Source organism: Ceratina calcarata, unplaced genomic scaffold, assembly GCF_001652005.2.
Source record: "Ceratina calcarata isolate Rehan_Ccalc_2016 unplaced genomic scaffold, ASM165200v1 scaffold253, whole genome shotgun sequence".
NCBI lineage: Eukaryota > Metazoa > Arthropoda > Insecta > Hymenoptera > Apidae > Ceratina > Ceratina calcarata.
In genome coordinates, this window is record NW_017147345.1 from 214,514 (window position 1) to 242,256 (window position 27,743).

At 43.9% G+C, this 27,743-nt stretch overlaps 1 protein-coding gene across 3 annotated transcripts in view; it reads right to left on the reverse strand.

The window, feature by feature from the left end:
• Window positions 1-27,743, reverse strand: part of pdm3 (POU-domain protein pdm3) — a 178,567-nt gene that overhangs the window by 138,705 nt on the left and 12,119 nt on the right. For all 3 annotated transcript variants that reach the window (XM_026812039.1, XM_026812038.1, XM_018021441.2), the window contains exon 2: window positions 26,139-26,434. In XM_026812039.1, the coding sequence (XP_026667840.1) occupies window positions 26,139-26,405 (267 nt within the window). In that variant the 5' untranslated portion in view covers window positions 26,406-26,434. The remainder of the gene's footprint in view (window positions 1-26,138; window positions 26,435-27,743) is intronic.

The window sequence follows — 27,743 nt, forward strand, 5'->3', positions numbered from 1 at the left end:
GAAAGGTCTGATGCAATTTTCCCGTAAGTCCAACGGTTTGGAAGTTATTGGCAAAAAACGAAAATTTCGCAAAATTTGAAGGGGTACCCCTTGGAAAAATCTCGGAAAAATAAAAAATTTTTTTTTCTCAAAATTTTAGAAAATGGCTCGAATAAAAGTTTTAGGTACTGCTATTACTTGTAAGAAAGATCGTATAGAATTTTGTTCTATCTCGAATTCAAGAATAATCGATTGATTACTTCATCCGTCGTCAAATACTTCTTAACGAGTGGAGTTAGAAGGAAATCGTACAGGACTTTTTTTGTATCTGAAAGCTATAGCTACATACCAATAACAATTGAATCTGTTTAACCCACGATCTTAGTAAGGCAAGAAATCGAACATCCTAATTGAACAGCCACACATCAACTTTTGCAAGCCCAACAACAGAGAATTTACGCGAGGGTAAGATATACACGGATACACACACGCACGTGCATAAGGCATAGCATTTGCGCACGTGCTACATCGTTTAACCCAAATCGCGCTGCGTATAAATCATTAGGCATTAAGCGTGCTAATTACAACTGTCTCTAAGCAGTTACACCAATAGCGGCGCAACGCGACTAAACTGGTGCCGCCATTCTGGGAAAACGGGACGAATTTAGCGTTCTCATTACCAAATGATTCTTAACGACTTCTAGGAATGCGAATCGTGGAAACCCATCAATGCCCACGTCACGATTAAACATCATGCTCGAATTGCTACTAGTATAAGGTACACATCGAGACTCAAATTCTGTTATTGGTGTACTATCGCTTTTTAAATAATTATAAAATGGCAATATATATAGATTAGTAAAAAATAACGAAATTGCAAATTACTGCAAAATTAAATAGATTTGAGATTAAATAATGAAATGCTATCAGATAAAGTATAATTTAAACGATTGTGTTTTGTACAATTAGGATTACAGGAACACGGACATCCATGTGTAGTTACACATTAAACAAGGTATTATGAAGGGTGGATTTCTGACGGAAAGAGTGGCGCCACGGAGAGAATTTGCGGGCTGGTTGCTCGATGAATCATTATTTATTTTTACATTGACCGCTGTCGAGGCGTTCCCAATAGCTGCGGGACGAACGAGAAGCTGATGGAGAGTATAGCTAAACTGCGGAGGGACGAGAGCGAGAGGACGATGGCGAAGACTGAGAAGAAAGGGAGAAAACCGTCGCGCGGGCAACATTGAGAAACGAGACATCCGAGACAGACTGACTGACAGAGACAATGCGCGAGGGGGTTGCGAAGAGCGTAGTAGTCGGAGAGAGGGCGAAGTCACTGGGAAGAGGATGATGCTTCGGCGAGCGTCACTCGAGTAATTATTACGGATTTTCCGGATCTAATTCTCCGGACATTCACGCAACACAATTCACTCACGCAGATTGCGCACGAGAGGATGTAAATTCCTGTCAGTCGGACGGTCCATTTCATCTCCTCTTTTTCGTCAGCTCCTAACCGACACCGAGGTCGACGCTGGACGATTATTCGGTTTTCCACTTTCTCCTCTACCCATCACCTTTCTCTTTTCCGCGTTTCTACTACCGTGTTCTCCCTCTCGGTATCCCTTTTTCACCCCTGTGTAGTTCGCCTACCCTTCCGCCGGCTGGACTGGGTCGTTTCCAACCCTCCTTCATCCCCGCTTCTAGTTCTCGGCTTTTAACCGCGATTACGGGGATCTCGAGTAGGCCTCTCGAGATCGGAGTAAAGGTGATTCGTATTTCCTCGTCCGGCGATTTTCTTCGTACACGGAATTCAAGGTTACTATACTAAAACTTCTCTCTTTCTCTCCCGTTTGGTTCTGCTTCGTTCGTCTCTATTAACTGAATTTCCGCTTAATAGAATTTCGGTCTTCATTAATGGCTCTGATCCTCTCCTTTTTTGTCACGTTCTTTTTTAATCGATTCCTTCATTTCCACGGCCCTTTTCAATCCCGATCGTTTCGTTTGTCGGTCTTTCGAGGCCCGACCGCGAAAAAAACGAAACGATACCGCGACGATTTTTTCGAATCCATGTTAGCATAATTTATTAATTGCACCGATTTTTAAATTATTACCCGCTCTACTCCTCCCACTGTTTCGAGGTCGTTCCTTAATTTCTTCCAGTGTCAGACAGATCTTGTGGAGAGACGGGGTCAGCAGACGTCAGATCCGACAATTCGCTGTCCGATCGTTTCATTGAAATCTAAAATCTGGCCGAGCTCGGGGAAACGGCGGATAAGTGTACGCTGCCACTTCGGATCTATCATTAGCAGTACTGGGAACAGCTAATCACCGGTCTAACCAATTTCTCTGAATCATGTTTCTTTCTTTACCTCCACAGTGTACACACATAGGATAAAACAAGTTTTTGAATAGCACATGTACTATGATAATCCTTTGCATATATTTAAGAAACAGGAGTGCCTATAAAAGACGAGCACTATGCAAGCTAGAACATAGTCTTAATAAGTTTCTCACGACTGGAAATATTGTTTTTCTTTTTGTACGACTACACATTTGCACAAATACTCGCAGCTTATTTATTGATACGATCATTTCTTCGTAGACAAACTAAAATAATAAGTCCCGAGTACAATACGCTTTATAATCCTGAAGTATAGCCGTTAATTCTCACCCGGTGTCGAAGGCTCCATTCATTTTCATGCCGTTAATAACACTCCGCTCGCGGATCGCGTCGAGATCGAAATAGGAGGGAAGGAACAGAGTGGATACATTCGTTTCGTGCGATAACTCGCGTGACGCCTAATTAAACGTTCTTCGCTCAAAATATCGTATTCAGCTGGGTAGAACGATCTAGATATCAGCCACCATGTCACCCATCGTGCATGCGATGATGACGGCTGCGACGACGATGGCGACGACGACGTCGAGAAGGCACGCATACGAATGTATTAGAGGCAGGAACGTGTGAGTGGTCATTAAGGATGCTGGGGCCACTAATCGTCATCAGAGACGTATTCACCGACGACTCCGTACGCAGAAAAGTATGAAATTGCTCGTGCGCGACGGTCAATAGGCATAATGATTATTTTCCGTGCTATAATGAGCGGCAGTCAGTCCCAGCGCGCCGCGTGGCTCACGCGGATTACGTCTGCACGTTCGACGGGTAATAAAGGATCCGGGTCAATAGCGATGTAATGAGGTATCTGGACATCGTCGCAAAGACTCCCCTCGTGTGCGTGCTGCCGTTTCCTCCGTTATGTCGTGGGTCGTGGCATAATGACGGCAAACGCGTTCCCAGACGCCGTGCCATCCCGCGTCTTTGTTATTTTATACATTCGCGTACGCTTCGTCGTGTAAAACTTTTAATTTTCCTTTGGTTCTCTCATATGTTTCTACTGTTTCCTGATGAATAACTCTAAACAGTTCTGCATGAAATAAAATACAGGAACAGAATTTGTTCATTGATTTCTGGGTAGGCAGCCAACAATTATTTCTTATAACATTAACCTTTAAAGTCTGGCGTCTTTAGTTAATATTAAAAATAGTATCGCAAACATCATTTTATTTTGTCATGTCAATTTATAGTTTAATTATGGAATGTTATCTGATGAAAAATATTCTTTCACTTTTACATATAACAAATCGATAGAGAAGACAATTAGATTTAGTGGATTATCATTGATCCTTCGAGAAGTCAAATCGTGATGCGAATTATTCATTTGTTCTATTGTATACATTAATCTCACATTGTTTATCGAGCATCGGAGTAAATAACGTGGCGGGTAAATCAAATAAAACCTCAATGATAAAGTTGAATGCGATTCATTCTGTCTCCAAACTTGGTGAGATTCTTTGTTCGCTGCGGAACAAGAATTTTACAGCGTTTTGCTAGAAGCCACGCGCGTCCGAGTACATATTTGCTAGGATTATTCGTAAACGTTTACCTTCCTGCAAACTGAAAATCCTTTCCAAACCCTCAGATTTAGTATGGCACCAAAACAATTTCAAAAACCGAAGACTTAAAAGCATAATCTAATTCTTCTGAGTTTAGACACTAGATTAATTCCATATTCTTCTAAGCATTCTATTATATTTTCCGCCATAGCCAAATATTTTAAATTAAGATGAAAGTAAAGAAACCTCGATTCTTTTATTATGGTAATTAGTGTCGTGCAGGAATATAAAATAATTTGAATGAGGAGTAATGTACTTAGTTATAATTAAAATATTAGTTTTAAGTTGTTCCTCTTTCAAATTGTATGATAAGAATTATAAAATTGTGCTCTTTTCTTACATGCCACAATTATTTTTTCCTTTAAAATGAGAAAGTAAGAAAGTGGACAATGGATCAGAACAACACGATCTTGGTGCCAAGTACTAAGCCATCCGACGGAATTTGTGTGAAACGAAATTCCCGTTGACACGGGAAAATTTCCGTAAATTAGCCAAGCGCTAAGTAACACAGGCGGCGAGTTGTCATTTCGCATAATTTACTCGCATAATGCCGCGACCCCGACGAAATTGAATCGTTAGGACTAACCGCATCGAAATAAATGGCGAGGTCGCAATTTAATAAGGACCAGTCACCATCTTCCGGTGATTAATTCTTGCTAAAAAGTTCCAGCAACTTTACAGACTCCTTTCTCATGGATCCTAACTTCTCGGAGTCATTCTCACCGACCACCGACCCCACCGCCCCCAACCCCGGCCCACGGCACTCGTCCGACGCGAGCGTGGCGAAGTAAACTTTCGACCCCTCCCAGCAAACTTTCTTTCCCGTAAAGCAGCCGGCAACGACGTCCTCGTCCCCTCACGCCATCGACACCTAATGTATTTAATTTCCAATTAACCACGGCATAATTCGATCGATATTTATGACTATCGAGACCGACCAGACGTTTCCGTCCCTTTTCCAATCGAATGTTACTTGTCCTTTCCTTGGATTCCTGACACAGAACCATTTTATTAATGATTCAATTTCGTGTCTGGCATAAGTATCTGACTGACATTTTTGCAAAGTATTGCTCTTTTTTATATGATCTCTATCACAAAATAATCATTAAATTACAGATTTTTCAATTATGTAACTTTCAATTATGTAATATGTATATAATTATATAATGAATATAATTTGTTCATAAATATGGTTCAGTAAGGTTATCATCAAATATAAGTGAGCAGCACATTGAAATAAGGTGCCAACAACTTGGGCAATTACGACCATAATTGCGACATACATTATGCCAATGCTGTGCGTTCATTTATTTCGCGTTGCTCTTTATTCGAAAACTTTCGGAACGAGTTTTCCGGAAAAGAGCAAACTGGTATAACGAAGAGATCAGTCTTCCAATTATCTTTCAACATAAGTTATAACGCGATAAACTATCGTGCTTTCGTAATAGAAATCATTTTAAATCGCGGTAAACGAAGATCTAAAAGTGATCTAATTGCACTTTTACTATCATGCTTTTACTTATACTATCTTCATTTGCTGAAAACCTTTCTTAAGTTTGAATGGTCACAATTGTTTATCAAAAAGATATTTAATAAAACGACTAAGTGCCGTAAGCCTGTGTTGCTTCATTAATTTGAGGAACAAAAATATTTTCGATGCATTAATCACAATTAGAAGTTCTTATTTATAAAAGTAAAAAAATTACGAGCACAGTTGATAGTTCGATCTCGTACGTTAAACCGATTCGCGAAAGCGACGAGACACAAGGCGAATTGGCGCGAGAATCGCGTCCCTCTCTGTTCCACCGCGATTCACGACCGCTCCTGTGTCGCTTAATGTTTCATTCGGTAACGCGCGAGCGAGAGGTTTAATAAAATACGCCGAATGAAAAACGAGAATCGTAAAAAGCCCCGGAGTCCCGGAGTCTTTCGATATTTTTTTTTTCAGCAGTCACTCGGAGAAGCGGGCGGGCAAGAGGAGGAGGGGGGGGGAGGATGAAAAAGAGGACGGAAAGGGGATACAAGTTATTACGCGATGCTTGGCTCAGACCCGTTTGAAATCCCCGAAGCCATTAAAATAGAAATGGGAAACTCGGCCCTCCCAATTTCAGCATAATATTGTGATTACGATATGCAGAGACGCTTATATATTCGCGCGGGTCTGGACCGAATGCCCCTTGCCCAGTGTACACCCAATATCAGTATCGCCCTCCTCTGCGATTCAACCCCCGCCAACCTGCCCATACATTTATTCCCGCATAATCGAGCTCTCGCGTCATTATTCCACCGACGTTTAAATGTGTATTTTAATAATACATTTGCCCACTGCCCGCCAATATGCCTTGCAATTTAATTTGGCCAGTTCGTTCCTTGCGTACACATATGACGTTTAAAATGTCCATCGCTAGAATTTTTCTTAATAAATATTTTAGATGAAATTAAAGGAATTAGCAAACCTGTATGTATAATATGACATTTTTCCAATATAGAACGCTCTATGTATAAGATTCCCAAATATCGTTTGTAAGCTTGAAACCCTGCGATTTCTAAGGAAATGATAGTACACACGGGCGAGCGCGAAGGATTTTACGAAAAAGAAGGATATTCTGAAGGATATCCAGAAAACGGAACTATCGCGGCAGTTCCGTGGCATCACCATAAATCCTGAAACGGGTACGGGCTACGTAGGTCGTATTCGCGCGTGAGATAGTGCCGCGAATGGAGAATGTATCAAAATCAGGCGCGAGGTTGCTTTATGGACGAGAACGCTCGTAAATACGCACTTCTGCTACTCCTACTCGGTTTGCGGAACGGGCGGCCGGGAGAACCCGGAGAGAAACTGCGCCCCGGTATAGGTTGCCCGATAGAGAAAGGGCCGCGAAGTAGCTCCTATACAGGATGCTAATAAAAGATAGACCCGGCCAGATAAAGAGCCGAGCGACAGATATCTCGCCTCCGCCCCTCTTCTCGCCTTCCATTGTTTCGCGGATCGTCTTGTAACCCCGACGCGACATCATGGAAAGGAATTGATTGCCGGAGTGTTACGGAAATTATCCTGCAAAATGCGTCTAGTGAATCTTCGCCCGCGTGCATAAATTATTTTCTAATTCTGCAATAACGATATTTTATTTGACAAGTTCTTAAAAATATATTAGCAGGATGAAAAAGAGGACGGAAAGGGGATACAAGTTATTACGCGATGCTTGGCTCAGACCCGTTTGAAATCCCCGAAGCCATTAAAATAGAAATGGGAAACTCGGCCCTCCCAATTTCAGCATAATATTGTGATTACGATATGCAGAGACGCTTATATATTCGCGCGGGTCTGGACCGAATGCCCCTTGCCCAGTGTACACCCAATATCAGTATCGCCCTCCTCTGCGATTCAACCCCCGCCAACCTGCCCATACATTTATTCCCGCATAATCGAGCTCTCGCGTCATTATTCCACCGACGTTTAAATGTGTATTTTAATAATACATTTGCCCACTGCCCGCCAATATGCCTTGCAATTTAATTTGGCCAGTTCGTTCCTTGCGTACACATATGACGTTTAAAATGTCCATCGCTAGAATTTTTCTTAATAAATATTTTAGATGAAATTAAAGGAATTAGCAAACCTGTATGTATAATATGGCATTTCTCCAATATAGAACGCTCTATGTATAAGATTCCCAAATATCGTTTGTAAGCTTGAAACCCTGCGATTTCTAAGGAAATGATAGTACACACGGGCGAGCGCGAAGGATTTTACGAAAAAGAAGGATATTCTGAAGGATATCCAGAAAACGGAACTATCGCGGCAGTTCCGTGGCATCACCATAAATCCTGAAACGGGTACGGGCTACGTAGGTCGTATTCGCGCGTGAGATAGTGCCGCGAATGGAGAATGTATCAAAATCAGGCGCGAGGTTGCTTTATGGACGAGAACGCTCGTAAATACGCACTTCTGCTACTCCTACTCGGTTTGCGGAACGGGCGGCCGGGAGAACCCGGAGAGAAACTGCGCCCCGGTATAGGTTGCCCGATAGAGAAAGGGCCGCGAAGTAGCTCCTATACAGGATGCTAATAAAAGATAGACCCGGCCAGATAAAGAGCCGAGCGACAGATATCTCGCCTCCGCCCCTCTTCTCGCCTTCCATTGTTTCGCGGATCGTCTTGTAACCCCGACGCGACATCATGGAAAGGAATTGATTGCCGGAGTGTTACGGAAATTATCCTGCAAAATGCGTCTAGTGAATCTTCGCCCGCGTGCATAAATTATTTTCTAATTCTGCAATAACGATATTTTATTTGACAAGTTCTTAAAAATATATTAGCCTTTTGTTGTATTAGTTGTGAAAAATTTGCAGAATTTATTATGCTTATAAGGAAGCTAAAATTGAATCGTTCATTTTTGTTGATAATTCTATGTTTCATCATTTCATCACGTATGTGCATACATATTGCATGTGTAAGCCTCAGATCAACGGTCGCCTGCGGATATCCTACTTAATCACACGTGTAATTTGCATCTTCACTATACTCGTTGATGACAAACCGGTAGTACATCTGATAAAAAAGATACGAGTGATATTCCGCGAACGGCATTACGGGCTATCAGAGTCTCATCAGGATGCGTTTCTTGTTGTGTGTTTTATAGATCCGCGATCCCGGTTCTTAAATGAACTGCGATGAAAGAATCGTGTTGCGCATGGAAATCGGAACTGCCCACGAGGACCCAAGAGGACAATCATCCGTAGTAAGGTGTTCCCAAGTCAAGGGTACGTTAACGATCCTCTGAAACGTCTCCCGGAGCGTTTCCCAGCCGATTTGAGCGCGGAATTCCCTTACGAGCAGTAGAAACAGAAATAGTTTCGCTCTCAGGATGAAGCGCGCTCTCCGATATCCGACGTTTGGATCCCGCTGCGCTTTAACTCTTGAATTTAGACGCACAAGATTTACTGATTCATAGTTTACGCCAATCCAGTTGTGACACTTATTCTCGCAGTTGAGGAGAATAACAAAGGGGGGAGAGAAAATCGTAGTTCGAACAATTAGATGATTAGATGTACATTTTTTAATATTGGAATTATTAATCGCATCGCGCAATTTAACAGAGGAAGGGAGGGAATCACGGATTGAGATAAAATCGCAGTGATAATGTATATGAAAAAAACAGAGGTCATCATCGACGAGTGGGCTCGGGAATAAATGGAAAAATACGGTGGTTGGAAGTTCCTGTTTCGCACGGAATAGTCCGCTTGTCACAAGGACAGGAACAGGCGGCATGAAAGCAAGGGAGCAAGGTGTTAGTCCGCACGGAATTTCCTACGCTTGATGCCGGATACGAGGCTTAATTGCACCACCGCACAATGTAAATATTCTGCGTCAGTTAACCGCCGACCGACGGAGCGTCCAACGTCCCGCGTACACGTATACTAAAGTACGTACGCGCGGTCGCTTCGCATCGCGTCGTACGTGTGCGTGTACGTGGTGCGTACGCGTGTGACTGGAACCTGGCCACTCTGTCATCTGACGGTAATGCCAGTGTGTCATCGGTCCTCTCCGCTACCCGCGTTATCGTCCGACAATGAATCTTTGCAAACCGACCTTTTTATTTTCTCTCCCTCCGAAACGTATCTGAGCAAACAGCGTAATATAGATGATTGCACGGCACGGCCACCCGATGACAAACGCTAAAAATACCATGATTTAGAGCGTACGGGAACTGATAAACTGTACCACGGGAACGGGCAAGATTCGAGTACGCGTTGCATATTTCACGCGGTGTTCAACGCCAATGCGTTACCTCGCCCCGTGCCACCCCGTCGATTTCGGACCTTCCTTGATAAATTATCCCTTCGCTTCGCGATTATATGTAGATCGACTTCGAACCGGCTCGAACGAAATTAAACGCTGATGATGAAAAATGAAAGGGATTTTGCGACGCTTCTGCAAACAAAATCATTTAAACATTTTTATGAGTGAAATTGCGAAGGAACTATTTTTTTTTAAGTGTAATTTCTGGCAATTTTTATTAAACTCGGTATTAAATGTATTAGTAATAAAATGTGTATTAAGACATTTGTATTATTCGAAACATAGGAATATCGAGTGCGTAAGATATTCATTCCAATGTCAATGCACTGCACTATTGAACTAGCCAAAATCAATATACAGCTCGTAAAGTTAAAATCTTCGAATCAACACGGATGGGGAAGCAGCCAGGAGTTACGAATCTCTCTTTTCCTTCCGCGATATACCTATGGGTAAGCGCAAATAGGACGCGCAGCACGGTGACCCGGCCAAGAGGAAGTTCCTAATCCCTGTGGCCGGCTAACGTTCAGACCCGTGCCGCGCCACCTCGGCGAGTTCTCGCCGAACGGATAGTTACACCACTCCCGTGTAGAGATACAGACGAAGATATCGAAGTAAACATTAATACGAAGCAGCGTGTGTCCAAGGAGATTATGTTCCTTTCAAAATCTCGAATTTAACTCCTGCCTGGGTTATATCATTATTAAATATCCTCACCCGTTTTTATGATTTAAGTTAAGGATTGCGTGAACCGACCAATCGACGCTCCAATTGATAATTGCGATTAAGCAAAATATAAAGTATTTAAAAAAAATGATTTATGTGTCTTGAAGATCAGAAAAACAGAGCTGAATCCGATGCGAAGTTTGACGAGCATATTTTAATAAAATCAAAATTCTTTGTGTTCTTCTTAGTACGTACTTGTTACCGTAAAGTAGAAGCAAGTACATGGAACGAAAGGAATTTTCCTTGACAATGGTCCGCAATCAAGAAACTTCTTATTACTCAAGGTTTTAACCCCTTCGAAGCCGGGGGTTGAAGAGCAGAGATGAAGGATCGGTGGTTGCGGTCATCAAGGTGGAAAACCGGAGCTGGGTGGTACCGACACACACATACAGTATCATCCCTTTCAACCCCGTACTTAGGGTGACCATCTCATTTATATAGTAAAACAGAGTCGCGCAATGGTGAAGCAGGGAGACCGGGAGAGAGTTCAGTTTGTTTGTCGAGCAAACGTTTGCCGACGACACCGCCGGACACTGGTGCCTAGCTAGCTCTGATCCTTGGTACAAGTCTGTCCGAACCACTGAAGGTGGGTCCGGCGAGAGGGCGAGGCGAGGAGGCGCCACGGGGGAGGGATTTAATACCATCTCCCAGGATGAACAGTGGTGGTCAAATAACTTCGGCCAAGTGATTCCATGCGACGGTATTAATGTGTCCAGTCCCTTCGGGCTTCTGCTTCATCTCGAAATGTCGATAATCTAAAGGCGGCGCAGTGCATACCCTCCAGCCTCGGTCATTAAGCTCCGCTGTTTCCAAAATTATCTGGTCCGGTGGTAGGCAGGTAGCTCGACGAGCAGGACGTCCAAAAATGGTGGACACTGACCGATAATACTTTCCAACCAGACGTTAGTTAGGCTCGTTTAATTAGGGAGGTTCGATTGCACGGTCCAATAAAGGAGCGAGGATTAAATTCAGCGTGCAAAAAGTCCACAGTCACCACGGTCGCAATCAGTATTAATTGAAAATTTCCGTCGGCCGTCCGGTCCCCCGGTAACAGAGGCGAATCTACTGCGGCGCGACGTCGATTCGAAGAAACAAACACCTCATTCTATGGACAGAAGGACGGGCGCGCAAACGAAGATTAAACACGAGCGACGCCCGCGATTTCAAGATTCCATTCGTCTTACTCTAAGATCTAAACATCAAGGTCGTAAATCCATCAATAAATCCCGGCGCCCTCCTCGCGGTGACCACATTTGCTTAGGGATAAGAAGCAAAGACAAGCACACGAGAAGGGGGTTGGAGGTGTAAGTCTGTAGGGCAGTGAGGAATGGCTCGGTCTAGCGAGCCTTTAGTCCCGGCTTAGCATGTACTGGAAACACCATCCCCTATCCTTCGTGTCGGGGCCAAGTTATACCCGCAAACAGTCGTACATTAGTGCCTGCAGGAGTCCTGCAGGATTTATAAGGGGCGCCCGCGGGCGCACAGGAGGCTATGCGGCCGTCTCTCGATGGTTAAAACTAGAAGAGACCGAGGGATGGGGACGGTGAGATCAGCCCTGCGCGCAAGTATCGGAATCAAGCGAGAAAGAGACACAGAAATCCGTGGATAGTAAGGAAAGCGGAGGAGGAGATGCCAGGAACCGGACTCCAATCGAACTAGAAGGGAGAAAAGCTACCTGGGATAAGTTAAGGACTGCGTGAATCGACCACGCTCCAATTGATAATTGCGATTAAGCAAAATATAAAGTATTTTAAAAAATGATTCATGTGTCTTGAGGATCAGAAAAACAGAGCTGAATCCGATGCAAAGTTTGACGTAAGTACGAGCATATTTTAATAAAATCAAAATTCTTTGTGTTCTTCTTAGTACGTACTTGTTACCGTAAAGTAGAAGCAAGTACATGGAACGAAAGGAATTTTCCTTGACAATGGTCCGCAATCAAGAAACTTCTTATTACTCAAGGTTTTAACCCCTTCGAAGCCGGGGGTTGAAGAGCAGAGATGAAGGATCGGTGGTTGCGGTCATCAAGGTGGAAAACCGGAGCTGGGTGGTACCGACACACACATACAGTATCATCCCTTTCAACCCCGTACTTAGGGTGACCATCTCATTTATATAGTAAAACAGAGTCGCGCAATGGTGAAGCAGGGAGACCGGGAGAGAGTTCAGTTTGTTTGTCGAGCAAACGTTTGCCGACGACACCGCCGGACACTGGTGCCTAGCTAGCTCTGATCCTTGGTACAAGTCTGTCCGAACCACTGAAGGTGGGTCCGGCGAGAGGGCGAGGCGAGGAGGCGCCACGGGGGAGGGATTTAATACCATCTCCCAGGATGAACAGTGGTGGTCAAATAACTTCGGCCAAGTGATTCCATGCGACGGTATTAATGTGTCCAGTCCCTTCGGGCTTCTGCTTCATCTCGAAATGTCGATAATCTAAAGGCGGCGCAGTGCATACCCTCCAGCCTCGGTCATTAAGCTCCGCTGTTTCCAAAATTATCTGGTCCGGTGGTAGGCAGGTAGCTCGACGAGCAGGACGTCCAAAAATGGTGGACACTGACCGATAATACTTTCCAACCAGACGTTAGTTAGGCTCGTTTAATTAGGGAGGTTCGATTGCACGGTCCAATAAAGGAGCGAGGATTAAATTCAGCGTGCAAAAAGTCCACAGTCACCACGGTCGCAATCAGTATTAATTGAAAATTTCCGTCGGCCGTCCGGTCCCCCGGTAACAGAGGCGAATCTACTGCGGCGCGACGTCGATTCGAAGAAACAAACACCTCATTCTATGGACAGAAGGACGGGCGCGCAAACGAAGATTAAACACGAGCGACGCCCGCGATTTCAAGATTCCATTCGTCTTACTCTAAGATCTAAACATCAAGGTCGTAAATCCATCAATAAATCCCGGCGCCCTCCTCGCGGTGACCACATTTGCTTAGGGATAAGAAGCAAAGACAAGCACACGAGAAGGGGGTTGGAGGTGTAAGTCTGTAGGGCAGTGAGGAATGGCTCGGTCTAGCGAGCCTTTAGTCCCGGCTTAGCATGTACTGGAAACACCATCCCCTATCCTTCGTGTCGGGGCCAAGTTATACCCGCAAACAGTCGTACATTAGTGCCTGCAGGAGTCCTGCAGGATTTATAAGGGGCGCCCGCGGGCGCACAGGAGGCTATGCGGCCGTCTCTCGATGGTTAAAACTAGAAGAGACCGAGGGATGGGGACGGTGAGATCAGCCCTGCGCGCAAGTATCGGAATCAAGCGAGAAAGAGACACAGAAATCCGTGGATAGTAAGGAAAGCGGAGGAGGAGATGCCAGGAACCGGACTCCAATCGAACTAGAAGGGAGAAAAGCTACCTGGGCTAGAGTGATCCCCAGGTTCGAGCTACCTGGAATACGAGAGAATATTTACGTGTGCATCTGATGCACGCTGGTCAGTTTGCCCTACCGTGAATTTCTCTTCCGGTTCCCTTCTCACGATTAACCCGAATTTCTCCAGAATCTGGAACTAGTTGTTCGAGCAAACATACTAATGTTATAAACAAAAGCTTCCCGTTATACATTCCAACCGTGAGAGTATAGTATTACGTTATCTAAGCCAAACCTAATTCCCAATGTATCTTATATCGTAACAACTGTATCGTTCCGATCGCCGTTCATTATGTAGCATCCCGGCTGGTATAATGCGCAGTGTGGCTGGATTATCGTATTTGATCCTCCCGAATTCGTTCCCGAATTCTCTGTTCCGTTCCATTCCATTCCGTTTCGCGAAACTGCTGCTCGTTGCCGAGCTTTAACGAGCAATTGGCAGGCAGTAGGAACGGGCTAAACATCAGGGACGAGGTTCAACTCGGAGTCTCTAAGAGTTCCGTTCGGTACGTGAGCACGTCGCCAGAGGGTTGGATCGGCCGTAGAAACAAGATGGGGGCTCGGTTAAGGGGGTTGGTTAGGTTGAAGGGAGGAACCGGGGGGTGGTAGCCAGTGGTCAGCACACTTGGCCGACCCTACTTCGCTAACTAGTTTAATGATATATGTTGAGCTACAAGCGCCTTGATTAATCGTTAACTAATGTTGGACCTCGTAGTGCACCACCACCACCACTACCCACCCGTTAGTACCAGCACCAATACACCCCACCGTTGCCACTATCGCCAAGCAGCAACACCGTTCGCCGGAAGGAGGGATAGGGAGCTAGTATGACGAGGAAGAGAGGTACGCAGGGAAAGTCTACGCCACCGCAGCAGTCCTTACCCTCGTCGAATCCACGCGACTCAAACTCGAGCGTGGCTAAACAGAAATCTAATATCGCTCAGCGTGCAATTTGATTTATGATTCGCGGTCGTTCGACTGGGACGAAACCGGTGAAAAAATTGTAGAAACAGCCGCGGCGTCGCGCCGAGGAGGAAAGGAGAATTCTCGCTAGGAATCATCGATGCAATTTATTGGAGTGTCCGTCGTCTATGGGGATGCGACGAGAGAAAGGAGAAACGATCGGAGAACGGCGGCGTGCCTTGGTGGTACGCAAATTTACGTCTCGCGAGAGACGTCCCAAAACCCCTTCAGCCTTCCTCGAATTGAATTAACTCGGCGTCTTCCCCCGGCTCTATTCCTGAGCTCCGCACGTGGAACATTGGTCATCCCTAATTCGCTTATGGCCCTCGATCAATTAAGTCGTCGGCCATTCGCGCAAATCCCGCTGACCCTTCCCAGGCGTCGGACGCTGCCGGGCTGAAGACTGAAGACATCGTGTTGTTTTACACATTGAGTGAACCAACTGATATTTTGCCTCACAACATTCGATTTTTGTCTTGATAAAAAATATTTCAATTATTGTGCTATAAATCTTCCTTATCCCTGTTTCTTAACAATACATAATATGTATATAAATGTAGTTTTAATCACGTTTAAAATTGGTATCTGTTCCGCCAGATTAGTCACTAGCAATGAAATCCATAGTGTTGTTTCATCTTTCCTGCAAACTCGTCAGTGTAGGATGAAACAATGCATTATGCATTTTCTTACATCTTTATAGCTCGATAAATCATCATTCTAATTCCATTAAAACATCCAATGCACATTACTGTGAAAATTAGTAACTTCATGCCATAACTGATTCTTATCATCACTGCAGTATTCATGTGATACATTTCCAATTACGCAATTTATTAAAATTACCGACGCATGAGCGGTCCAAATTAGAATGAAAACAGGTAGGTAATTTTACTAAGGCATACATCAAAGGAAGAGAATCAAGGCGTGTTTCTCGGAAGGCAAGGAGTGGAATTCGAGCAACGCGTCGCGGCAGTCAGCTCGTGTATTCGATTAATGCGCTGAACGCCGATCATAATGCGGGACTGGCGTATACGAATATGGCGAACGTATCGCGCGGCTCCGGACGGAGAGGGCTGCGATACGGGAACCTGGCCGAGAGACGAGGAGGGACGAGGGGGTCCGGTGCCAGAGGGGGTGGCTCAGGGATGCAAGACACCGTGAAATTACCAGCAGAGTCTCCCATCCCCGTGGGGGTGGCTGGGTGGAACGGACTCTGTCCACTCTGCGCCCTTGGACCACCGTCCGCCCGGGTATTTGTCTTGTCTCCTTGTTTATGAGATTCAACATTGTTATTTGGCACCGCACCGGAGAGTTCTAGGTACCGAGCGGCCGCTAGTTTCCGGCGAGTTTCCTACTTTAAAAGCCTGTTCTGTCGTAGTACGCGATTGCACCGTGACTTATCCGTGGTTCTTCCCGCCCTAACGCGATTGTCTTTAATCAAGTCGGTGGCACCTCTTATCCTTAGAGACGTCAGGGTTTACTATCACAAATTTGCCTCAAGAAAATTGCTCTAGAGTGTTGGGATAACATCGAGTCCGTCAATAAAATTCTACAATATAAGAATAAATATTTGAATTATAGCTTAAATCAATTTTCTAAATAACAGGAGTCAATAGCTTCATAGGAGTAGAGGAGGGAGGACATAAAAATATGACATTTCTGCGTACGCAAGACACACCGAATCGAGCCTCACGTGGAACAGTCACGTTTCAAGTCTGATTAAATGATTAAAAATTCAAGTCGGCCGTGAGCGACACGACTTCAACACGTGATTTGTGAATTATCATAAGGAGAACAGCAGCGCGTCGTTGGTACGATCATCTCTGTTTAAATTACTTAATAACGGGCCGCCGCCCGGATGCTGTGCAGCACTATCGTTAAGGAGGGACGCATTTTCAATTAAATATATCTCGCGCAATCGCGACGCCTTATCGTAAGCGTAATACGTTCCCGATTGCGCGACGAGCATCGAACTGGTCCGGACAATGGTGCCATATACGGCCGGGCTGGCCAACCAGCCAGCCAGCGAATTGCAATCACGTTTTCCCGCGGTGCTTACTACCGCTCGCAAGATACTGTTTTAAATCAGTCGAGATAATGTTATCCGGCTTACGTTCCTCCTAATCGTCGAATTATCTCGACTACCGGCTCGGCTAAGCCCTCCCGGCCTCACCTCGAATTAGCTTCTTTTCCTTGCTCTGATATATAAACGTGGAATTAGAATAAACAAAGAAAACCGTAGTGTAAAAAGAGTTAAAACATGGTTTGACTGCAAAAAGAGTGTCCCATTTAATGAACGAACGTTTCGTTGATAAATAGTAGTGCTATGTGCACGTGATATTACTTGCTGTTGGAAAAATATTTGCTCAATTATGTTTTGCCAATTAGGAGAATAATTAAAGTGACATAATGAATGCAGTATTATTAATTACGTATTAAATTACGGAATTATTTTACACGTACGTGATGTTAGTCGAATCGTTTGAAAAAGATTCTCACGATTATCTCGGGGATTTGTACAAGCATCTAATTGATTGAACGCTCACAGCGAGAGAGATAGTCGGCTTAATAAGTGTTTTCCAAATGGATTCTTAGAATCTCGTTAAGAAACGATCTCTGGCTAAATACAACCGTGCTGGCCGGAACGGACGGACACACGTACACACACGTATCATCATGGCTGATTATACTGAATTAGATGTCTACATGGCAGAAAATCTCTTATTTCTCTACGTGAGGTTCTACGAATTTAAGTCAATCAATACTCGTTGATTAATAAATTAGTCGAAAATAATGGGCCAAATAACGATTACTTGTTCTGAGAGAATTGAACATTTAATTCTAATTTTCTGTGAATTATGCATGATTATATCGTACAGTCGGATTTGATGGCAGCGTAATTTTCTTTATTGACACGTATTAACATTTTCTAACAGTCTTGCATCATCGACGTCATTACGTACTTTCTAGACATACATGTACGATAAATATACTTATACAATACTGCGATTTTATGACGCACGATCGCCGTGTGCCCATCGCGAAAGGTTTATTCAGCCAATAAGTTCTGAGATTGGGGCGCTCAGCTGAAATTAATACAAAGGCTCTGTCTTGCTAAAACTATTTTCGTAAAATCTTCAAATATCCAAATGACATTTTGAAAAATAGATTATTGAAACAGCAATGAAGCTGATAGTACTACTAAATTCTGAATATTCAATGGAATTAAGATTATAGTATTCATGGAAGAAAGAATCGTCGAAAGAATTCGTCAATAAATCCCATCAGGGACACTCTTTTAATTGAAACAAGTATTTGTTATAAATTGTAGCATTCAGATTTAATTTCACTGTCCAATCAAAACGTACCAATCATCCGTCGTCGGCAAAACAAAGATCATTTTACTCGCTTCAAAGATGAATGGGTATGCATATGTTCATGCATATGCCTACATACATATACATATATCCGCGTAGCGGAGACACGCATCAGGTGGAGATTGAACGAATGACACAGACCGCGAACGAATTTCCAGGGAGGGGGCCGGGGAGGGCGAGGCTACGTGGTTGGAAGAGGAACGACGCCAACGTTTCGGCGGACGCGGACGCGGCGCGGCGCGCCACGACGGGAGCGTCGCCCTCAAAGAGCGTCGGCAATTAATTTTACAAGAGCGCAAAAAGGACGGGAGAGGGGGAGAGAAAAAAACAGCCAACACACAGGATAGTAGAGGAAAAACGGCCCGAGTATGGGCCGGGCGGGCGTGCACGCGACTCCGTGGCGGGTTCCTCGCGCGACGATGAGTTTTTATCTGCAGCAGAGTTGTCAGGCCAACGAGTTCTCTGCCTCGTTGCCTGGCCACTGGCGTATAATGTCCACCGTCAATATAAGCTGTCGGATGCTTTTTCCTAAATTGACAGATTTTCAATTTAATCAAGTTCCAATCTAATGGAAAAATGCCCGATCTATCGGGGGATGTATGTTCGGCTGTGACTCCCACTCTCTCTCTTTCGCTTAGTGTCTCTGTGTCCCGTGTACCTATGCATGTGAATGTACGCGTGGATGTATAGCGACAGATCGCGAACGGCATGGCACGGTGCAGCGGAGTCTGAATGTACCGGCAAGCGCGGAGGGGCCAGATTGAAATAATACTTTTATGTTTAATCGCAATCGAGGAGTCCGGTCCAGCGATTGTGCGGAGCCGCACGCCGATCTCCGAGATTAATCTATTGATAAACATTCCATCACTCGCGAATAGCAAGGAGAAATAGACGAGCCATCGGCCGATGGAATATCGCCCTTCTCACTCCTGTCCCCCTTCCATCACCCCTTTCTACCTCACAGTCACTCTTTCTCTCACCCGCTCGCCGCGTGGTTCCTCCTTTCTCCTTTTCCTCCTTCATTCATCCCCTTCTCGCGTTTTCTCTTTCCCTCGTGCTTTGTTCATTTCCTTTTTCTTTCTATTTGTAGGTTTTCGTCGACGTCGTTCTAGCTGCCTTGCTTTTACCGAACGCCGCTTGTCGAGTGTACCCTTTCCTCTTCTTTTTTCCTCATTTTTTACTCCATTCCTTTTTTCCTCTTCGCTGTTCTATTCCTCCTTTTTCTCCTTTTCGATACTTTTTGTTCTTTATTGGCTGAATAAACCTTTCGCGATGGGCACACGGCGATCGTGCGTCATAAAATCGCAGATTTTCCAATCGATAAACGGGCCGCTCGACTGTCCACCCGACGACCCGTTACGAGATGCTTTATGGATTTCGAAGTTTGGATATCTATCCGAACCGGTTATAGAAATTGCTTTCTAATTATCGTACTATCGTCCAAGTCATCGTCCAAGAACGCTGAACACGTCGAATATTAATTATTTCACTTAATTTAACCTTCGATCGAGTTATTTACGACTGATAATTATTAGAGTAATATCACAAATAACTTCTGCTAATAGAGAAGCAAGGAAGATAAATGAAATTTATTTACCTTGTACGAAACGCATAATATTAAGTTTAAAATACGAATGACTGCATAGGCAATAAACTAATTAAAATGACGAGTTCCAATGGTAGCAAGTTTCTCTGAGAGGAACTGCATCGCTTAATGAACAGGAAACAAATCAACGTATTACGACGTTTAATAACGTTAAATAATCCTATATTTCATTTCCTTTATTTCATTAATGCTACATTTAGTCCATAAATAAAGTCGATAGTCTAGTTCACATCTAAACTAATTTCTGAACTAAGATTTCGATCGTTTAATGATTCATTGAATTCTCTTATTCTAATCTAAATTAAGGAAATCAATTCGATGAACGGTTTCGAAGACTGTCCCTGCTGTACAGATTAAGCAGTGAATAAAACAATTTAAGAGATTGTTATATATAGAACATTTCTACAGTAAACATCAATTCTAATAATGTTCGATGCTTCACTATCTACTTTTCGATTTCAATCTTCTAAAGAAGTAATTTCACTCTCGAAGTAATTTTAATCATAGGAAATTTAGCAAGCAGATTTAATGCATGATATGATTCCGAGTAGGATTCGTGTCGCCACAATAGGGAGCGAGACTTCCACTGCTTTGCGGAATCATCAGATTCGCGGAGAGAGCGCAACCTTGTCCGAAGGTAACCGAGAATAATTGTGAAATTCGATCGAAACCCGATTGACTCGGTGAAATGAGCCAGCAGACGTAATGAGATCCGTACGCGCGAAGCTGGTCGACCTGCCGGTTTGCTGCGCCAGCACCCTCCGCCCCACTCTGCCTCTCCACCTCTCTCTCTCGTTTGCTTTCAATCACTTTCTTGACAGATGCATTTACGGTCTCGGCCATCGAGGTGGAATGCGCCTTAAGGCCCATACCGGCGACCTATCGATCCGTCGAATTCGAAGCCAAACGACCAGAGAGATCGGAAACACAGCCGAGTGGTTTACATGTAGACTGGTGTGGCGCGGCGCTTTCCTGGAGGCGGAAAACCACTCTGATATCTTTCTCCCCGCGCATCTGTCGGGAAGGTAAGACACGTTTCGACGTGACGATGCATCCAGATTCTGAATTCTGACTCGCAGATACGTATCGACTCGCTACGCTCCTTGCCAAACCTACTCGATACATTTTTTCTTTTTTTATCTATTCTCAATTGTTCCGTTCCGCGAAATGCGCCCGGATACGAGAACAGAGAAATTGAATCCGACAACCGCTGTGCTTGTAGTTCCGAAGGGACTCGCCGACGGCGGGGAGCTTCTTTTTTAGTACCGTTCGCCGGGTGATTTCAATGCCCGGATGTTGCGTTTTGGTTTCGCCCGTTTTGCGGTAAAATCAAGATAGTTGAAATCGCTGCGATTAACTCGACGTTTCTTGATAATAGATTAATTATAGCTTTTCATCCTTTATCAGAAGACAGTTGAAAAAACATAATATTATAATTTTGTGATAATAAATACAAAACATTTTATAAGGAAAACAATAATCACTTGCATTATTGCATTTCTTTCGTTATATTCTCTTAAACAAATGTATGATTGTAAGCACGATTCTCCATCGTGTAGATTCAATAACGATGGAATTGAGCACAATGTTTCATCGACGAGAATACAATAAGAAGAGACACGACGCCATTACGACCATGAGAGAACTATGACCGATAGCAGTGAATACGATCTATCAAATGCTGTGATCACTACTTCTCGCCGAGTTCTTATGCTACCTAATTGTCGATGATCATAGACGTACATTCGTGAGTTCCCCTTCTCAGGCTCGTTTAGTCACGAACGGCCTCGCGCGTCTTAACGAAAATCCTTGAAGGACTGCGTCTTATTAGCGTTACTGAATTATCCATTATTCTCGCAAGAAGAAAATATTCTACAATCAAGAGAAGATCGACTAACGGCATTGAGAAATCTCGAACACCCAATAATTCGTTATTAGTCATCCGACAGAATTACTGTTCTATGCGAATTAACTTGCGAAGATTTTTATAATTTTTAGTTTAAAATAAAAAGAAAGAAAATATATTATTTGCATGCTTATATTTTAAATAGAATTGAACACGTTTTTGTAAAGTTTTGGAATGTTTAATATTAAGCAACATTTTTATATGTTTGAAATCTTTGTTTCAATAACTAAAAATAAGCGTTGCACTCGCGAAGAAAAATTGTACTCTTTCATCTCGGCACTTTCCCCATGCAAATGATTATTCGCTGAATTCAACGCACGGTAATAAAAATTCCGAAGTGGCGAGAGGAAAAACGAGGAAAAGGAGAAAGTAAAGCTGAGCTTCCTCCAGAACGGGAAGGCCGCAAAAAAACGAAGGACGGACCCTAAGCGTATCTTTGACATGTTAATACCGATAAATAAGAAGATCGCAGCCGGCGCGGCGCGGTGGACGGACGATCGCAATTTTTCGCCAGGGCTCTTTTCATATTTCACCCACGCACCACCACCGTTACCGGCACCACCACTACTACCGGCGGAAACGCATGCCGGCGACATTATTATGTATGCTGTACCCTGTTAAGCAGCGAGAGGGATGCGTTTCTTTTTGCCAGCGCGCCGCTATGAAACACATCCTAGTTTCTTTTGCGCGTAAATTGCATGCTTCTCCTTCCTCAGACACCGAAGCCGAGCCGAGCGGAGCCGAAGCGAGCCAGGCATTAAGTCCATACGTGGAGAGTGTCCACGGATGGATCCTGGATGTTTGTCGAGGGGATAATAGTGTAATGGATGAACCAGGGACAGCGAGAACGAACGGATGAGACTGCTGTTTTCGAGACTCTAGTCTCGAGGCTCGCTGCCTCCGCGTCTGCCTCTCCTCGCTCTCCTCTCTTCTCTAGTATACTATTATTCTCTTTTGTTGGCTAATTGGCATCATTGTTGTGCATTGTGGAACGGACGAATTGTCCAGCTCTCTATGATGTCGCGAATCAACCGGCTACGGCTGCCCGCGGAAAAAGAAGCGCTCTTTTGTCGAACTTTAATAATACACCCCGCGTGAATGCGACCACGATTAGAATTACATCGGTGTGGCACCAATGTCGATCTTTTACAACAGAGACACACGGTTCTTACTGTTTTATAGGAGATAAAGTTGTCTTTTTTCATACTTAATACGTAGAATTATGTATTGATTTACTTAGACGTTATTCAGCGTGTCTTGCATGTTCTTTATCTTATTTAGTAATTTAAAATTGGTCAATGAACAATTTCAAGTTCACAATATTGATCTCATATTAATTTGGTAATTTGTAAATCAGATTTTTAAGAGAATTCAACAGTCATACAAGAATAATATCACATTGACCGCGTTAACGCGGAAGACTGTTTCGATATCGAAACGGAACGATTGTTTCACGGAAGTTGGCGCAAGATCCAAACTAATTTTAGCGTCAAGCCGATTCGAATTTAGTCATAAATACAAATTACACCGCAGGCTTCTTCTGAAAATCAAGCTGCCAAGTAATTCCTCGCCCACGATTCGAACAAAACGGCTCGTTAACGGACTTCCCATAAATACTAATTTCGCGCGTTGCACGCAACTTCGTTCCACGTAGGCCAAAATAACATCTAGCGCAGTAGTTCGTGATCATGCAACGCTACCCACACGTACGTATGCGCGTATACAATTTACCCGAGCCGGCGACCCACCCGCTTTTTCCCCCTACGCCCCTTACGCGAATTATAATAAACAATTACGCGATCCGCCGGTAAATAAGATTAAACAAGATCCCCGAGCGAGAAGTCGGTTAACGAGGAGAGATTGTGATCGCGGGGCCGCGTGTTGATCTTCTAATACAGATTACAGCCTGATAAATGATCGACGCAGCCGTACCGATGGAGGGGCGGGCTTGGAAACTCGCGGCTAGACTTTACTCCGTACGTACCGTGGAACGCGGAAGTCTTTCCAATGGTTACATACCTACTTAGGCAAATGTCGTGTATTACGCGCATAGAGAAGTCGCGCGCCGTGGTATGCCGCGGTAGCCTCGTTACAAACTTTGACATTCTATAATATCCGTTACGATTTTCCCACGGCCGGAACGATATCGCTAACGGGAGCAACCTTTCCAATATCACATTGACCGCGTTAACGCGGAAGACTGTTTCGATATCGAAACGGAACGATTGTTTCACGGAAGTTGGCGCAAGATCCAAACTAATTTTAGCGTCAAGCCGATTCGAATTTAGTCATAAATACAAATTACACCGCAGGCTTCTTCTGAAAATCAAGCTGCCAAGTAATTCCTCGCCCACGATTCGAACAAAACGGCTCGTTAACGGACTTCCCATAAATACTAATTTCGCGCGTTGCACGCAACTTCGTTCCACGTAGGCCAAAATAACATCTAGCGCAGTAGTTCGTGATCATGCAACGCTACCCACACGTACGTATGCGCGTATACAATTTACCCGAGCCGGCGACCCACCCGCTTTTTCCCCCTACGCCCCTTACGCGAATTATAATAAACAATTACGCGATCCGCCGGTAAATAAGATTAAACAAGATCCCCGAGCGAGAAGTCGGTTAACGAGGAGAGATTGTGATCGCGGGGCCGCGTGTTGATCTTCTAATACAGATTACAGCCTGATAAATGATCGACGCAGCCGTACCGATGGAGGGGCGGGCTTGGAAACTCGCGGCTAGACTTTACTCCGTACGTACCGTGGAACGCGGAAGTCTTTCCAATGGTTACATACCTACTTAGGCAAATGTCGTGTATTACGCGCATAGAGAAGTCGCGCGCCGTGGTATGCCGCGGTAGCCTCGTTACAAACTTTGACATTCTATAATATCCGTTACGATTTTCCCACGGCCGGAACGATATCGCTAACGGGAGCAACCTTTCCTGACGGTTTTCTGGTAATAACGCGAGCCAGCCCGACGTAACGCTCGAATGCTCGTGGTCCCTGCCATGTATGGAGATTAGATTGGCGCTCGGTTTACGTGCAACGCCGCTTGATAACGCCTTTGTCTTTTTCTCTCGAACGAACGCTGATACCAGACGTAGAAAGTATGTAGCTTTGGCTAAAATCGCGTGATCTATCACACGGAGACTAGTCGAAACATCGAGCCGCGCGATCAACGGCTTTGCCCGATTGCGTAACCAATTAGGAAAAATCGTGGAAGTCGTGTTCCCCTTCTCACGCTTAAATTGTTCTTGTCAATTCAGAGTGCAAGATTACGAGTATATTTTAAAAATTTCAGTCTGTGTATCAGTAAATTTACATAATTGATTAATGAAGTATTATAAAAATGAGATTGTCTCTGTGTACCGTTTGGTGAGACTCCTATGATCTATAATTCACATTCCTGCGACGCTATAAATGTGTAAGTGCATTCCTTTAGAGGATACGGTTTAATTTAAATAGATATACGTTGTGACAGTAATAATCACGCAGTTGAGCAATCTTTCCGAAGGAAAGATCATTTGGTGCATTGACCTCGTGCGTAGTCCACATGGAAGTCGTTCGATACGCTTTGTTTTGTACGTTAATCGTATACAGGTCAGAGAGACCATTGGCCGATTTAGGTTGAGACGCGGCGCGGCGGCTACTTAAGCAGACAATTGGCTGTCATTGACACACTAAACCGTTACTAACAACGATCGTTTTGACATAGGGACTGTCTTATTTAGGGCAATATAAGCCCGGGAATACTACACAGAAAGTCTACTCACTTCTAATCGAAATAAATCCGATTCAGAAATTTAAAACTGTCAAACTCAGAATTCCTTAAACAAACCATAACTAAACGATGATTTTATTTTACATACTGAACTTAATCAAGTTTATTAATCTATATGTATGTATAATCCACACCGTTATATATCACGATCCTTAATTTCATATTCTTAATTTGAATTCCAAATCGCGAGTTCTGAAATTGTTAACTTCTGACTGAAAATTCTAGGAATAATGTTTCGAGATTATATAATCATGTAATCACAGCGATATAAATCACACTCGAAACCTCTGCTCGATAACCCCTAATTATTATAAGTATTCCCGGGACAGAACTCTGAAACCCTAAATTTCACTGAATTATCACTCTGATTGTAGCTTCCCTCCAGCAATGAGATCCGCGATTAATCAACTCGGGATGTCAACAAAAAGTTTCTCCAGAAATCCAGAACCGCTCATCGAACGGTTTCCACATAGGCGAGCGTCGAAAACCCGCGCCTCAATCATTCGATCTAATTTTAGCTAACACCGCGTGTGATTCACGAATCGGGTGCTCTCGCTTGGTAGAATGATTTCGATAATCGATCACGTCACATTAATTTGTACAGCAACACGTAGTGCATACCATATAGTAGCCCAGATAAAGCGAGAGAGAGATAGATATTGAGGACTTACCTCGCTCTTCAGATTCAATGGCACATCGCATGGCGCGTCCAACTCAGCTTCCGTTTTCACCTGATCAGACAGCATGCTGTGGCTGTGCCTAGGCGGCACCGCGGTCGCCAACATGTTGGGATGCTGCAGATGCTGAAGACGAGGCTGGAGATGGGACTGGTGGTGATAAGGCGGCGACAATTGGGTGTTCAGAGTGCGAAGATCAGCTGGCGGGGAAGCGGGCGCAGCGGTACTGCTCTGTTCCTCCTCGGCTGAACCCTCTGCCATGTCAGCCTTGCATCCCGGGGACTCGTAATCTGCAAATCGACCAAAACTCTCTGAGGACCGATCTAATAGTTGAAATCGCCCAGTCCCGGTTCATCCCCCTCTCCCTTCCTCGATCCATCCCGTGCCGTGCCGTCCCGTTGGCAATCCCATAATGCCGGGAATATCATTTGTGCGCCTCGATATACGATGACAGGCGAAATGTATAACACAATTATAGAATTAATATGTTAAATGAAAGTTTGCCCCTATATAGAGCGTGTAGGATTTGTTACTGTAATAAGTGAAACTTTGGATAACTTCTCCAGCTATCAATAGACTATATCGATGAGTAATGTATTACATAATTCTTTAATGAACAGATAACAACAAAATTAACAAAATGAATACGCATTGTTTTTATATTGCAAGATTAATTTATGAACAGTCATGAAAAGACATGTTATTAGGGATGTAAAGCTACTTTGATGGATCGTACAAGAGAATGTTGAACAAGATACTTTATTCATTTAATATGCTAAAAACGTATCCTTTAAAATGTGCTTCGTATTTTACCTTATCACCCTGTCATTTGTAAAAGGCTTATTGAATAATATTTTAATCTTATTTCCAATGGTAAAATACATATATTGGAAAACTCGCACAGAAACCCGTTTACATACGTTTCACATTTTCGTTTCTTAATACTCACGACCAGTTTAATAATGTATCAATTAGACGTTATATAAATTATGAAGTAGCGTAAGTCCCATTTGTCTTCTGCGTCATGTCGATTTATATTCTAAGCACGAAAATATTTTTGCCGAGTTATTTATATTTACTAACGATTAGGTCACTTTTAATAACATTCAATGAAACATACTAACGTTGCACTATACTTAGTTCGAAATCACGAATAAAAAGACGTCGGAACGATCGGCCGCGCGTCGAAATTGTAGAAAAGGGGAAAGGACGTAGGACGACACGCATAAACACAATACTAATTAAACGCGGGACTCCCGTTGCCATCCGTATCAGAAAGTGCTGCGCGCAGCTGTTAAGAATGCAGAGTGGAAATTAGAAGGAGGTTCCCCCGTTTATCTTCCAACTTCAAAGCAAAAACATTTGGTCGATTGCATCGGGAACGGGCGAGAGCGAAGAAGAAGACAGAGGAGAACCAGAACGATGGCTCGCGAGAATGAAATAATACGCTGCGCCGTCCACCGACATCCCACATTTATTTGGATAATTATTTTTATCTAACAGGTCCGTTAATAAGAATTCAAGGGCAACGAAATCAAACCGCTGCTTTAATCAAACGGGGCCAAAGAGGTAAGCTTGGATCTACCTCTCCTTCCCTCT